General features: G+C 31.5%; 3 protein-coding genes across 4 annotated transcripts in view; all 3 read left to right on the forward strand.

Annotated features, from left to right (window-relative positions):
* Positions 1–1,672: 1,672 nt before the first annotated feature.
* Positions 1,673–3,373, forward strand: LOC138140099 (uncharacterized). Its single transcript, XM_069060804.1, has 4 exons — positions 1,673–1,732; positions 1,894–2,055; positions 2,178–2,342; positions 2,415–3,373. The coding sequence occupies exons 1-4, from the start codon at positions 1,673–1,675 to the stop codon at positions 2,574–2,576; spliced, it is 549 nt and encodes a 182-aa protein (XP_068916905.1). The 3' UTR covers positions 2,577–3,373.
* Positions 3,374–3,522: 149 nt separating this feature from the next.
* Positions 3,523–5,900, forward strand: Cht5 (Chitinase 5). Its single transcript, XM_069060637.1, has 9 exons — positions 3,523–3,723; positions 3,827–3,996; positions 4,044–4,209; positions 4,262–4,484; positions 4,539–4,662; positions 4,715–4,912; positions 4,959–5,252; positions 5,337–5,618; positions 5,670–5,900. The coding sequence occupies exons 1-9, from the start codon at positions 3,672–3,674 to the stop codon at positions 5,796–5,798; spliced, it is 1,638 nt and encodes a 545-aa protein (XP_068916738.1). The 5' UTR covers positions 3,523–3,671; the 3' UTR covers positions 5,799–5,900.
* A 3,052-nt stretch (positions 5,901–8,952) lies between these two features.
* The window catches only part of klar (klarsicht), a 65,105-nt gene continuing 57,199 nt past the window's right edge, over positions 8,953–16,858 (forward strand). The window contains exon 1 of one of the 2 annotated variants that reach the window (XM_069061601.1): positions 8,953–9,338. The gene's annotated coding sequence lies outside the window, so the exon portion shown is untranslated. Of the gene's footprint in view, positions 9,339–13,747; positions 13,851–16,858 lie in introns of those variants that run through there. The other variant, XM_069061603.1, reaches the window with a different exon arrangement.

Genomic DNA, 16,858 nt, shown 5'->3' on the forward strand with positions numbered 1-16,858 from the left:
GTTACATGGTGATTCAAAATTATATTGTTTAACAAAAAAGCAACGTTTCGAATGAGACTTCTAAGTAGATACTCACAAATTAAGTACCTACATATTCTCTTGGTTGTACTTCATTTAGGTACATAGTCTATTTATTATATTCAACAATTTTTTTTTTATTTTTGACAATAATCTTTAAAATGATTGATTAAGATATGAAAAATGTTAATAGAAGTCAGTTTATGATATTTATTCGCTGGCCAATAGTAATATTTTTTTTAAATCATTTAAAATAATTTATTAGGTAATGCATGAAGTACCTACCTACATAATAATAATACATTTTTTTTGTTTTACAATACATTTAAAATATTTTATTGAAAATATCAATTTTACTATTTATAATTCAAATTTTGTCAATGTCAATGTAATTTTTAATTTAAAATTAACGCAGCATTTTAGTTAAAAATTAAATCTCTACATCCCATGGCGTAAATAAAAAACAAAAAGAAGGATTTAATATGAAAATAAGAATTATAAATGAACATATCATAGAAGTCCCGTTAAGAACATTTTAATTTGTTTGAGGTAAAAAACTGAAAAAAGAGGGATTTCTAAAATGTCCTGGTTAAATAGATACGTACGTACATAATTTAGAAAAACGAAACCGCTTAATTCAATAAAAAAATAAATAAGAATTACCAAAATTTAACTCTTTATTTGTGGTCTGTTTACATTTGAGTGAAAATATGCATTACTGTGGAAGTACACCAAGAAGAGAAAACAAATGTTTAGTTATAAAAAGAGAACTTTCACAAACTGCAATAACAACTAAAAGGAAATAAATAAGTTTAATTCTACAAATTTAATTATACAGTTATTTCTGCATACAAATGCAGTTTTTTTTTAAATACATTTATTTAAATAAAAGTACTGCTGCACTATGAATATGTAACAAATGCGAACAATATAATGTTCGTGTAATAGAAATATAATAGTGGAAATTATGAAGTAATAAAGGACAATGAAATAGAATTATACTGCTCGAAAAAAATTAAGTAATTATGTCAACTTTGTATGGATAGTAGTTTTTAGGTTTTATATTTATAAATGATAAACATTTATTTTTTATTTGTCAAAGAAAAAGATTCAATAAAAATATTTGATAAATTCTGTTAGAAATGCAATATTACTGTAATCTTTCTGTATATTTTAAAATGCTAATTTAATAGAATCTTTCTCCTTTTAATGAGTTGCACAATCGTTATTAGGTAAGATAGTAAAAAAATTTTAGTCAAAACCGTTACTAAATCTCCATATTTTTAAACTGGACAAAATCTACTCAAAAATGCTTTATTTAAGAAATGTAGTCACATTTGTTTTGGATTATTATCGTAAATATTTAGTTTTTATGTTAATTTGAATTCTGTTGTGCAACAACGTAACAGCAAATAATCATCATTCCGGGCATGCATATTTCTCTCATATTTTGGAATATTTATTCTAAATAAATAAGGCTTTTAAAATAACAACCTAGCTTGAAGAACGAAAGTTCAAATTTTCTGCTTAGTGTATAATGCTTGGTGTTTATAATGCTATTAAAATTTCTATATTTCATTATCACGCAAATCTGATGATATAAATCTATATAAATAAAAATGAACAAAACGATAGATTTAGATGACACTGCAAAATGATTCTGAAAGCATCATTTTTCTTTTTATTTCTTGGATTGGCCCTTGCACGCTACTTCGTAAGTTGCACAAGTTTTTTCATTATTTAATTCATAAGAAAATTAATATTTCGAAGTTGTTTTGAGACAAGTATTTGTACTTCAAGTGTAGCTTTTGTGTTAAAAATAAAAAAATAGATTCTTTTTTTTAATTTATTCTATAAATATGTAAAATTTCAAAGATTGTAGGACCAGCTCAGTTGAAGCTTTTAAGTGTTAATCCGTGCTCAGAATATTCCAATCTTCCAATGCAGCTCGTGATCAAAACAAAAATGTTTAATAAAACAACTCAGCTCTTTGATGGATTTTTGTCTTTACCGATGGACGTAAATGAAAATGTTACAGTAAGTGCATATGTACTTACTACTACATCGACTGGTAATACTAGTTTCAGTTAATTGCTACATATTAAAAATATTTAAAAACTAAAGTTAATGCTGTGTTTGTTTTTTTATACTAATTTTAGTTATATGTAAAATCTTCGAGAATCGACAAGCGTAAAAGTCAAGTGAACTCTTTTGTTATCAACGATGCTGAAGCTTGTACCAGCTTAACAAAATATGTTGGCAATTTATGGATTGATTTTCAAAGTCAAATAGGGATGGAACCTGGAGTTTGTCCTATTAGGAAGGTGCGTAATTTTGCAAAATATCTCGTAGGAATTTAGGATTTAATATTTTCAAAATATGTATACATTTTACAGGGAAATTATTCGGCAAAGAACATATACTTAGATATGAACAAATTAAATGTGCAGATGTTACTAGAAGGGGAATTTAAGAGTAGAGTAATATTCAAAAACGCCACAAAGCCAATATATTGCTCTGACTTGACTATCCAACTTGCACCAAAAGAGAACAAATAAAAGATATATTCGAACGTGGTTTGTATCGTATGTTCAATTAATAAAGGAGAATGTGCGCAATTATAAAGAAATGTGCAATATAATCCTAACACATACATTATGCATAACTCCACATCCCACTAGCAAAAAAGAGACGTGTCTAAAATAAAAAAAACGATTTATTGTTGTCTTCAAAAGTCAATAAACTTTTAATTCTGTGGTGAATATGTTGCCGTGATGATTTTTTTTTGGCAAACCGCACATTAGTTAATAGGTCAAGGAACCATTTCCAAGATATTTAAAAATATGTACAAGGGTAAATAAAAAAAGACCTTTTACCGTGAATAACTAACTGATTGTCGAGCTGATTGTGGGCAGCCCTAAAAAACTTTCCAATTAAGTACTCCCTGGGAAGCTAAACGGTAATTTACTGTTAAGTCATAAGATTGTTGAAATACAATTTATCTGAATTAATTAACATCTCCCCTTCTTTATCCAATCCATTTAAGCTTCGAGAACAAATATAAACCAGTTTAAGAGATTGATACACTACTGTACTATCCTTGGGTCACTGATCTCCGTAAAATTTGATCACGGTCAAGGCGACCAAACAGTGTATAAATTGCATATGTTTATTTTTTATTGTTTAACGCTGGATAGGAAGCAATAAGTTATTCGCCACACATCAAAGGATGATTTGAAGCGATCAGTATAAGGTCTAGTGGTTTACAGAAGGTTTTATGTCCGTAGAATACACATTAGTGTGACGGACAATTTAGTCTTCCGTTATCGAAAAATCTTAATGCAATCATACCAAAAAGGCGATCAGTCAGAGAGGAATTTTTATTTGAATGTGCGCCGATTTGGCCGAGAGCTTTAATGTATCCACCGTGGGGGGGTTGTCATTAACATGCGTACAAACAAATAAAAACGAAGAGTGTGAGTACGGTTTTATGATTCCGAAAGATGTTTGCTGTCTCTTGGTCGATGACACATAAAAAACGATCAAGATCTACCGTATATAAAAGTTGAGGGAGCGTCAGGACTAACATTTATTCAAGCGAGTCCGTACTTAGTCAACCGTAGACTCAGTACAAATTTAACAATTGCGACAAAATGAGACTGTTACTTTGTTTAACGACAATATTCTTACTGCACCAAGCTATCGGTGAGTACATTAAAAAATAACAAAGTAGCAAAATAAGATTGCTTCAGTATCTAGAAGAATTTCTTTCGTTTTTATTTTAAAACAATTTATTTTAACTTTTCAGATGCATCTCCAGCTAGAATCGTTTGCTACTTCAGCAACTGGGCTATTTACCGTCCTGGGATTGGAAGGTACGCCCAAGAAGATCTTCCAGTGGATTTGTGCACTCACATAGTCTACTCCTTCATTGGGGTGCAAGATGCTGACTGGAGTGTTCTTGTTATAGATCCCGAGGTAAGTTGAAATTTCAAACTTATGATCTCTCCATCGTGTTCTTTCAGTTAGACGTTGATAAACACGGATTCCAAAATTTCACTAACCTGAAAAAAGACCATCCAAAGGTGAAGTTCCAGATCGCTGTTGGTGGCTGGGCTGAGGGTGGTGCTAAATATTCAGCCATGGTCGCAGAAAAATCTAGAAGAGATTCGTTCATCAGTCACGTTGTTAGTAAGTCTTGTACAAACTTATCGTTGTACTTTTTTTACTAAAAAGAAATTAGATTTTATGAATCAGTACGAATTTGACGGGTTTGATCTGGACTGGGAGTATCCTGGAGCGGCCGATCGTGGCGGCAGTTTTAGCGATAAAGACAAGTTCTTCTACTTTGTGGAAGAGCTTCGGCGAGCTTTCGATAAAGAAGGAAAGGGTTGGGAGATCACCATGGCGGTTCCTATTGCGAAATTCAGACTGCAGGAAGGATATCACGTTCCAGAATTATGCGAGTAAGTACTAAGATTACATTTTAATTTGGAGTAACGGTTCTAATTTTGGCAAAGATTGTTAGATGCGATTCATGTAATGTCTTATGATTTGCGTGGAAACTGGGCTGGATTTGCCGACTCACACAGTCCACTTTACAAGAGGCCCCACGATCAATGGGCTTACGAGAAACTAAATGTTGTATGTATTTTTGACTAAAATATGATCCTGGCTGAGTTTGAAAAATTTCCAGAATGATGGATTGCAATTGTGGGTAGATTATGGTTGTTCTCCTAAAAAACTCGTTGTTGGTATTCCGTTCTACGGTAGAACTTTCACTTTGAGTAACAGTAATAATAATTACGAGCCTGGAACTTATATTAACAAAGAAGCAGGAGGTGGTAATCCTGGACCGTACACAAATGCAACAGGTTTCTTGGCTTACTACGAGGTAAGTTGCAAATATTTGTGATTGTAACTTGATGAGTTGCTCGCAGATCTGTCCAGAAATCTTAGATAAAGAGAGTGGTTGGACCAAGAAGTGGGACGAATTCGGTAAAGTACCTTATGCTTACAAAGGTAACCAGTGGGTGGGATACGAAGACCCCGAAAGTGTTCAGATCAAAATGGACTGGATTAAGTCGAAAGGATATGGAGGTGCAATGACCTGGGCCATTGACATGGACGATTTCCATGGAATCTGTGGGCCCAAGAATCCATTGATCAATATTCTGTACGCAAACATGAACTCCTATTCGGTTCCAGAACCTATGCTTTCTACTACACCCAGGGTAAAAAGATTTTTTTAAAAACAATTTCAATGAAGTTGCAAAAATCATTCTTGGGAGGTGTACAGAAAATGTTGTTTTTGATAGCCTCAATGGGCACGACCTCCGAGCACTGCCTCAGCCGATGGGTCCAAACCCGCTTCAACGACCCCGAAACCGGGTCAATGGATTCCAGAGCAGTCAACTTCCACAACTGAGAGAACCACCACTAGTAGTACAACTCAAAGATCATCCACTGCCAGCTCAACGACCTCGACACCGGCCAGTCTCCCATCGTCGTCTACACAAGGTACTTATAACGAGGTGGATGCATCCGTCGACCACAGAGAATGTAAACAAGATTTCCTACCGCACGAGCTTTGCGACAAAGTAAGCACTTGGCAAATATTTGTAATCAAATATGACGTTCCTAATTTTTAGTATTACCGCTGTGTTTATGGAAAACCCATGGAGTTTTCGTGCAAACCTGGAACAGTTTTCCACACCCAAAGTAATATTTGCGATTGGCCAGAACACGCTGACCGTGAGGAATGCAAGAAAGTGGAATAAGCTTATTTTGACTGACTCTTAATTGACTTAAGATAAATAGGATTACAATATCTTTAAGATTACGTATTGTATTTTTTAATAAATAATTTTTCAAACTAAAAAGTATCCTAAAATCCATTAGTGATTGATTAACTCTGTTTTACGCCTTAGATTTATTAAGTAAGAGCCTGGTTGGAAAACCTCACCTAAATAATCCGCATTTTCATAATTATTACGTTTTAAATAGTTTACACCTTAGTTACCCACCTAATGATAACTTACAGCATCAGATTTTTTTGATGCGTTGTCTTTAAAAACACATTTAAAATTACATAATTCACCAATTTATTAACAGAGGTTGAAACACCCGCTAGTTTTTATTATATTTATTTGTAAATTTTATAACAGTTATGTGATTAAACAAAACAACTACAAATCCTCATTTAATAATAAAAATACAAATGAGACTTCCATTATATTCACAGATATAAAGATATGCAAATCTCATCTTTAGATATGATATTGCAAGCTTCAAAAAGGCAGTGACTGACTCAACAAATAACAGTTATTAAAATATTAATTTAAAATATTTTTGGGAATATCGACAACTTTTACATTTGTTATTAGTTATTAAAAATACATAGAAAGCCTTGTCTTCAACTCTATATAATTGCAGATTATATATAAAAGGTAGATTTTAGTTATTATTATCTTGTCATCAAAACATCTATTCGCAATATACCTACATTTCCGATTTGTTACAATTGTCTGTGAAATTTATAGATTGTAGTGTTTCAGTAAATTCACTATCGTATATTTTACAAAACAAAGTTCTGGATGTCATTTAACTTTTCAAACAGAATACAGAAGAACGTATTTTCCGGCGCCTCCACCATTTTTATATATTTTTTCAAATGGTTGTATTCATTAGAAATAAAGACAAGACAATCATTTTTACTGAATTAAGCTTAATAAATGCTTATACAATAGAAAAGTATTCATACTTTTTGTTTTCTTATCACATTTTTAATTTATGTAACTAATGTAACAAACTAAATTCTGATACTTTGTATTATGCAACCAATCTTACACGTAATAATTGTTTTATGATATAATGACCTCGCTAGATACCTTAAACAATTACTTTTTGAAATACCGGGTGATCAAGAAGGACTGTTTAAGTTGGCAGTACAATTAAGAAATTTTTTTAATTCGGTTATTTATAACACTGCAACTGGATATGTTTTGTTGGTCTATTTGACAAATATCTGATATAGGTACAGCATTAACAACGACAAGCCACCAACAACTGGAAGTTACTCCTGTTATACGATTTAAAATACGATCCAGTGTTACCAACTTAAACAGTCCTTCTTGATCACCTCGTATATATTGTCTTGATTTCACTAATAAAATTTCTATTTAATCGATCACCGTTCACCGTTTGTTATTTAAATTTTGAACAATTAATACGTTGCCAACATTACAACATAAAATTTACTATAACCGCTAACCGGTCGCGGTCAGCAACCAGTTGCACATGTGTTGCACATGTTAAACGTCAATTTTTTTGTTTAGTTTATTTTTAGGAGTGAACAAAAATACAAATAATTAAATAGAACAATATTTCAATGGGAACATACTTTCTGCAGCATGATATATGGTCTATATGTTTAGTTGGTTTATTTTATTATCAATACTATTTCTAGTAGTACGATTTTGAATGAAGGCAGGGGTTGCATGCAGACATTATCTGAGATGATGCTCATTACAAAAAGGATTATTTTATTTTGCTTTGTTTTGCTCTTTTGTACATATAAACTACCACTGGAAAGCTGAGTGTGAAAGCAGCAGATCATTATTTTTTGTACTTTAGGTTAGTACTGGCAATTAATTTGTAATTAAACTACATTTTTTTAACATTGAGAATGTGTTTATGTATTATTTGTAATTGATGAATACTCATTATCATTATTTATGCAGTGGCCATTGATTAAAAGACACACTAATTATAGTTGTGTTCATGTTAAATATTACTTAACCATAACTAAATTAACTGATAATAAGGTGATTATATTGTATATATTAATGGCTCACATAGTCTAAACATTTAAAAATCACAAAGTATGTTTAATATTTTGCTAATGATTTATCTACTCCTAGTATTTATTACATTAATGTTTATATTGAAATTTATAAAAAAGATTTTGTCAAATGTGAATGACAATTTTGAGAAATATCTTGTATTCTGTAGATGTGTATTTTGCAGATAACTAAGTACTGGAACTTGGAAGTAATTTATCTTTAAATGGTTCAAGATTAAATTCAGTTTATTAATTCAAGATTTAAAATAAGGAAGGATATTAGTAGACTGAATGTGTATTAGTAGTATCAATATTAATTTCCCAGTACTTATTTATTTTATTATGTAATACAGGAAATGTTTTTTAATTACACATGTTTTAAGTTGAAAAATAAGGTGCTACCCTGCACCTAGCATTGAAACATCAAATTAGGTTTTATATTTATCTCAGAAGTTAAAAGAGAATTTTATTCATTATGCATTTTCAGCACTAAAAACGTAAATGGTTTATCGAGTTGTATATTACTAAAGCAAATTTTCTTTGTTCTGTGTAGCATACTATTTGTCATTATTGGTATGTTAAGAATTTCATAAAGCAGTTGTAGATTTAAATTGGGGACAATGTAAAATTAATCAATTATCATATTTATTTATATATGTAATATGTATTGATTATGGCAACATATTGATAATTCAGAAAACGTAAAGTTACCTTCTTTTGAAAATAACATACACACATATTTAGTTTTTACAAGTGAAATATTGGAACATTGAACATCCTATTACACCGTTTCATTTTATGATGTAATTTAAAGCAGTTGTAACTATTTTTTGAAGTAAATAATACTCTAATAAGTTACCTTCAGTTTAGATATTTTTGTGTAATTAAATTTATATTTTTTATTCAAATTTTTATCACTAGTTGGGTGTGGGACTGTGGGCTACGTTAGATTTTAAGAAATAAGTTAAGATTGATATTTAATATTTTTGCTTAGTTTGAACTCATCTACACATGCGAATGTAGCCACAAAACTGTTAACATAATTAGTGTGTCAACACATTTCCAGCTATCTTCACTACTATTTCGGGAGTGGGAACTGTTGGCAACACCGTAAAGTAAAGTGCTTGAATGAAGCAAAACTCAGAACAGAATGGAGTTTGACAAGGTTTTGTGGATAATGTAACGTAACTTATGTTTTAAATAAATAAATCGGTAACACGTGTAAACATTGGGGTGGTTTGTTGCATAAAATAACGGCAAGAAGACGAATAAGTTTTGTAAGTGAAGTGTAACAGATTTGAGAGCAAGAGTCATGAACACTGTCTACTATTACAACATAACCAAACTTCGGTTTCATTACTATTCTTGTTTAACGAGTGATTCACAATAAGTACAGGTGATTCGTAATTTCGTAATGTTCAATCGGAAGGAGATGGTTTGGGGAACTCAACAAAAGTTAAAGTTCGCATTTTAATTGGTAAGTTTAGGGCTAACACTTGCCAAGTAAATGGCATGTCTTAACTCGCATTCCTACTTTCGAAATTTATAAAATGAATGGAAATTGCGACAAAAGTCATACCGAATGTTATCGCAGAATGTTGTTATCATAGCGGGATTAATTGTAATTAGTTGTGGCTGAGCGCCGTAATAAGGTTAAGCCTCTTTTTGTTGGTTGTTTCATAATGAGAGTATGTCCCTCTATTAATAAAGTCCACCAGCATTAGCGCCCCTTTTGTTTACCAACGTACCAAGGAAGTTATAAATTTCAAATATTGACCTAACTGTCATTTCTAAGGTTCATTTTTACCGGGTTTATGTACTACAAAGCAATTAATATGAGTTTAAAGTAAAAAATTGTTCATTAGTAAGTTTCACATTTGCTAACGGAATTGAAGATCGTATTAGTATAGGAATCGATTTTGCTCATTTACAATGTGATTAGTAACATGACTTTAGTAGAACCTAGTTAAAATTATTCAGTTACAACATTAATTTAATAAACGGCCGAAACAAAATAAAATAGTCAATGCTGCGGTTAATAAACACTGCAAAATCAAGTGAAAGGTACGACACTCGCTTAATTATTCATTTTTACAATTTGCAAATTGTTTTTTTCGCCACAATAATCAGTCTTCCAGTGTCAAAAATTCAAATGAGGTGTCTTCCGAGAGGAAGCGGCAACCAGGAAAAAACTACACTTCTCTGGTTTTTGATTCATTCATATGTCATAAATAACGAGAAAGTTGTCTCGACTACTGGCGTTTGATTTGCAATACCAGTTGTAGAAATAAATTAAAATTAAAATCACCTCAGTTTACCTAGATGTGTATTGTTCAAAGTTTCTAGTTTTTCCTCTTAGTAGCTTTTTCAAATTTATTTATTTTCTTTGTAACATAATAACCAGATACATATTGTTTTTCAAGAGACATATTGTTCAAGAGCAACGTTCTGAATCTGTATTGGATCAATATTTCCTCGGAAATGATAAGAATTATTGTATGATGATAGCGTTGCAAAATTTTCGGTGTGGTTGCAGTTGAACTTTCCAAATACGTCCACAACGTCGTACTGACAGGTTTTTATATTTACTTTTGCGAGTTCCAGATGAAAAAAAACTCGTCTCGTTGAAGACATTTGTGTCAAGAGTCGAGGATATAAAAATTAAAACGTTTTTTGACCGCACACTCAAGGAAAAGTGTACGTGAAATAGATATTGTTACGTCAGATTGATCGAATAATTAATAACAATGTTCCATTAAAGGAATGATTTAATGTCATATCCTTATTTGGTTTGAATAAATGGTGTAATAATAAGCCCTTCAGTGACGTTCATCACTAATTCGAAATCGATTATGGACCATCTAGTTTCGCAGTGACTTACCTCATTTGTCTACGACTGCTTCTAGTCTACCTTTAAACCAGGTTTCTTTTTGCTTCTATTATTTTTTTCAGAAATCCTGAAAATAAGAGATTTTAGAAAGGAGATGATCGTATCAAGAAATGTTTCCTCTGGCGCATCAGATGTTGTCCTGTTATCTCAGAAATACAAATTTGGTTAGGGGAAATTAGAGGGTGGTACAGGGTGCGTCATCGTTTCGTGTTTACTAATTGCCTCCCCCCACATTAACGTATCCAAAAGTAATTTTCTCTTGAGATATGTAAAATTAAACGAAAACTAGTTTTAAACGAGGTGTATTCACTAAAGTAAAATTATATGAGGTGGTTCACTAAAAACAGTTCACTTGTTAACCAACATTTTGTGTAACTTCACTTCGTAGGGAAAACAATTTTTTCTTAAAGTTACAACGTCACTAATAGTAAGTATAGAAAAATGACACCCTTTCCATGCACTACCTTATTTCCTTCACCCCTAATTTATATGTAGAACTCAATTTCAAAATTTTGAAAATCAAAATTCTCAATTCACTAGTATCAGGATTCTCGGAGACTACTCCGAGAATCCAGAAAAATGACAATTTGCATAACTGTATACATATTTGAAAAGGAAATTTTTTATATATTTTCTCGGTGGAAATTACCGCATAATTTAAATGTTTTTCTGTCGTTTTCGTCACATCCTATTACGTCAGATTTTGACTCATTTGCTTAATGAATTTCTGCAAGTGTAATTAATTATAACCAAATTGGCAGTCCCTCAAGTTTTCCTCTCTGGGTGGTCAGTTCCTGCTACGATATTTACTTTTTCATTTTCGCGCCAACGAACGTAGAGTCGGAACAAAATTGTCCCATTGTAATGAAGTTGAGGAAACTTCCGGTTAATCCGCAACTGTTACAAAGTTTAATTTTTTGATAAGTGTAGTGCATTTTTGGTTTTAATAATCGCAGTAATGAATCGGCATTACGCACAAATAAATTCTTTATCGAAGTTTTGTTTTACTTGATTATCATGTACTGATAACTCCATGATTGGTAGTGTTAATTAACATATTGAAATTAATATATCAGTGTTTAAGCCTGAAAGCAGGTTCGTTCTTTAAAAAGTTTTATTAACGGTTAAACTTTTATTCAAATCTGGTGAAAAGTTTGTTTATGTCAAAGGTTTGTGAGAAATCAACATTCAATACGTTTTTTTTTTTCTGATTTATCTTCTTGAATAGTGTTACATCGATGTTTAAAATATTTACTTTTTGTTTAGTTTTTTTATTCTGAAGCTTATGAATTGTGTTGTCTACCGCTTATTCAAGCATAACACCGAAATGTTAGTTTTTTATATAATCACTGTTGACTGAGTGACGTTCTGTTCCTCGTAACAAACGTTTCAAGAGGAAAGACACAAATTTTAGTAAAAATTATAGTGTGCGTGGAAACCGAATGACTAAAATTTACTGTTAACTGTGCGAGTGTTTGAAATATTGTGACCTTTTAAGGTTGTTGCGCAATACCACAATATTATTTAATACATTTTTTGCTTGTTACAAAGGTGTTTAGAATCGTAACAGTTCTGTTACAAAATTTTATAATAAAGTAATAATTTTTTGATAACTCACTGCTAATATCCGGATTGCAATTTGGATGGAACAAGACATTTTTAACAAAAATCTATGAAATTGTGATATAAAACAGCTCTATTTTTTAGCGCAGTGTTACAATCGTTGTAAGCTGATCTGGAAGACGAAATTAAAATCTCTGTCAACCGACAATTAAGTGACATACATTTTGCGTTGACTTGTACAATGGCCTACCTTGACACGTTCTGTTCTTGGTCCTTTAGTTTATAATGGTGATCTTAAAAGGATAATTACCGTTTTGGGTTTGTTCTTCAATGATTAGTAAACACTTACTCATTTTCATCATTACGAAGGGTCGTTAAATTTAAAAACATATTTTTTATTATGATTTAAGAGTTTTATTAAATTATTGTTCCTAATTTATTTATTGTGGATTTCGTTATGTTATTGTAGGCAATAATTTATTAATGAGTTTTTTAAAAGTTACAAGTAACAGTAATTTTAAAGCAAATACATACATATGTAATTAAACTGAAAGTTACACAAAAACTTTTTTATATTTGATTTTATTAAAATTCGGTGCTCAAATGAACGTTTTCCTTTGTTTTTATTTACTAAGTTGATCATATTAGCTTTGGTCTAGATATTGTCTTGTCAAAATTCAATGAAAATAACTGTCATTTTATTTTTTGTTGCATTATTTTAGCCGGATTAACAATTTACCAGAAAGCTGCTACTGGCAGTGATAAACAGACGAATTAATTTATATGCATCGAGGTTTTTTGTTGTTTAAATTTTACATCAGCTATAATCGGCATCATTAAAAAAGAAACAAAGACGCCAAATGATGAAAATTAGCGTGGGAATAAATCGTACGTTTCCTTCCGACGAACCTACTTTAAGATTTGGTCGAAATACTTTTTCGCCATCTAAAGTTATTGCCTCCTATCGTTCAGATCTAACCTTTCTGTGACCACTTTTACGCAAGTCTTGACAATTTTTTTTATAGATCAATCAATATAAACAAAGATGATGTTGCGACTTCTGTTGGCTGGTTCCAGTAACTTTTTCACGATATGGTTACGTACGATTATGTTAACTTTGAAGTGGTGCGTGTATTTTTTGACTTCACGGCTGCGTGAATAAACGCATTGGAACGATAGCAATTCAGGCACATTTCACGAAGGATAATCTTAGAGAGCGTAGAAGACCTGGTCGTGTTGGAAAATAGAACAGTTCCGTTATTTTATATTTATCACTCTAATGCAAGGACACTTGACTTTGGAAACCTGACCTTTGGACCTTACTGATAATTTTGTAAATAAAGTGTACGCTACGGTTGTGGAATTAGTTTGAAAACCGTTTCACTTTGCATAACTCAATCTCTTTTCCAAGTAGCGATTGCAAACATGTAGTGACAAACCGTTTTATTTTTGTGCGTTAAAAAGTGTTTTTTTTTTAAATTTAAAATTCCAAATTTTGAACAACCAGAAGTCGTACAGGGCTCTAGGAGGGTAAAGGTAATGTGTAATAATTATATTATTATACAAGTTTTATAAGACGGTTTATTATTGTCATAACAATGTTTTGTGAAACTGCATCAGTACAGTTCACTTTAAGTGCATAGCATTACTAACAAAAACTGTTATAATCAATGTGATAGGAACATATTAATTGATAAGAATCGTTGGTCACCGATAATTACGAGGATTATTAAGTGGATTAAAAATTAAATTATTTTTATCCCATGTTGTTAACAAGTAGATAAATTATCGGTTGCGGAGTGTATTTTGTTAAAAAATGTAATGAAACATATTTATCCGGGAGTGGTGAATGATTTTGTTAGAAAATTGAATTTGTTGTTAAATTTAAAAAATTTTAATAGCGTGAAAGTCCATTCAATATTTTTTCGTTAAATGTGCAGTAAATAAAACCGGTGGCCCACTGCAAACATTAGTTTTAACGTAAATGCTTAAACAAATATATTGAAGCGACAAATTATGTGATAATTAAATTTGAAAGCAGTCATCCTGTCAGCTTAATTATGAATAATATGTTTTCGATTAAGTGGACGAACTAATTGGATTTTCGTGTGGCTAGAATTAATTGTCTTTTATTAGGCTTTTTATGTGTTCCCTAATGTGTTAAGTTGACTTAAAGTGATTTTTTGTGTAAAGGAAAATGCAAGTATAAGGATACGATACGATACCGTAACCCAAATTAATTGAATTAAAAATTGCATTGAAATTTCCCCGTCTGAAGAAATTGATTTTACCTGTTTCGTTGATGTGTAAAATGAGAAAAGCAAATCGATTACGGAAACTCGTAATTTATTCACTTAGCGATAATTTTGACACACTTAAGTAATGTTGCAGTATGGTTTTATGTAAATGTCACGATCATCGTAAGTCAAGAATTTTATCTTTTGGAAATAACTTTTTACTGACATTGTATACCTATTTTCTAGAACGTAACTGGTTGGCTCAGTTCAATGTTACCTTTGATTGCAAATAAATTTAGTTCTGAATATTTAATTGGTCATTTAATTGTTGGAAATATATATTTTTTCTGTATTGGTTTCAGTTCCATTATAGTTCGCAGTTTTTTTCACACTGTATGGATTTTACGTAATTACTTAATTTTTTTCTAAGATATCGTGCGTTCATTTAAATGTATCCTCAAAGTAGGCGTTGAAGACTTGATTGTGAACGCACTATACGCATAAAAAGGAGCACAAATCAGCTGTTTAGATCTACGCTTTTACACGAGTGGTGCGTTCTCAATCGACTCTCGAACGCCAACTTTGAGGATACATTTAAATGAACGCAAGATATTTTCCTTGTACCGAAAGAAAAGTGATGACTGATACGTGTAATTTTTGTAAAACAAAATACATATTTGTCACAGTTCGACTTATGGCGTCAATTTTTTTTAATTTTGCCGTGTGGGGTTGCAGCTCGCCTTGTCCGAAAAAGAAAATAATTCGATAGAAATAAAGTTGTGAAAGGATTTCATGTTTCTCGGAAGTTATAACGATGTTGAATTTGTCGTGTAGACTTTCCATCTGGCTTTTCCAAGGAAATTATTGTAACACATCTTGCGGCCACATGGATGTGCAAACTACTGTCGAAATACCAGACTTGAAAATTTCCCCTACAGATGAACAATTAAATTTTTAGAGTGACGGATCGATAATTAATAGACCATCGAGCCCACACGAACATTTCCTGATTGATTAAATTAATTGATTTGTTGACAGTATAAATCAGAATTTATTTGTTTTAACAAGTTTATTTTGTTATACTTATATCCCGTGTTTTCCCAATCGAACGGTTAATCAGTTTAAAAATTGAATTATCGTGGGACGAACCGTTACATCTGGTATATGTAAATTCGAAAAATACACGGTTTCCAGTTGCAAAAATTTGAATTTCACACGAATGTGATATTTCCAATAAACTGGACCATATCAGCCCCCATGCAAATTACTTCGAAACTATATAACCTCGATAATATGGTTACCGTAAAGCTAAAAACGCTGAGTTGGTAAATAGTGGTTGTTGACATCTTTTACAACTTCCGCCTTCACAGACGGAGCATTCATTTTTTTTTCCACAGAAAGTTACTTCTACTTTTACAAATCCTCCTTCAAATTACCGTCTGCTCGTTTGATTATTTGTTTAGTAGTAATTTTAAATGTCAATACGTGTAGGTGTGCACTTACTATAATTACCAGCAATGCCCATGAAATATTGATATATCCAAATAAGTAAATGTGACAATGAAACGCAAAAGAAATGACAAATATACGAAAAGGGAATGCACATTTAGATCAGAATAAAAGTGTGGGACGTGCTAACAGTATTTGTGACTTTTTTATCAGTCCGTTTGTGCATTCCACCTGATTGAATGCTGTCAATTTAGTAGATGACGTTACCATATGTTACTTTTTTAATAAACACAATAACCTAACCTCCAACTACTAAATACATTATTATACATTTTTATGCGTGTGGGTTAATATGTGTAATAATACACCTCCACGGATTTCTATTGTGATGGGTGTGTTGGTTAATAGTTTTTAATAGAATCACGTTTAAAGCGTACTTTGGAGCTACGAACTGTGGACATTCCGGAGAAAAGTGATCAATTACAAATGATTTTGATTTTAAAATTGCAAGGGCTATAAATTAGCGCTTAACCTTTCTTCATAGTCGGTAAATACGCGAGGTCACCGTAAACAAGTTCTAACATATGCAAAATTATTTAATAGAAATATATCTACGTGTGCGTCTGTTTTTGTAGTTACATATTTGAATTCCGGAAAATTTACCAGGTAAAATTTAATTTATATAACAGATTAACCAAACAGTTTGGTACTAATGTAATTGTCAAATTTTTTTTTCAGACGGTTATGAAATGTAAGTGGGTGTGTTTACAAACAAGTCATTTGCCTGGACTATTCGTGGTGTACTAACGAACAATAAAACGTTATCTTGCACGACAGTAAAGCATAATCCTAAATTAA

This window comes from Tenebrio molitor, chromosome X (genome assembly GCF_963966145.1).
Source record: "Tenebrio molitor chromosome X, icTenMoli1.1, whole genome shotgun sequence".
Taxonomy (NCBI): domain Eukaryota; kingdom Metazoa; phylum Arthropoda; class Insecta; order Coleoptera; family Tenebrionidae; genus Tenebrio; species Tenebrio molitor.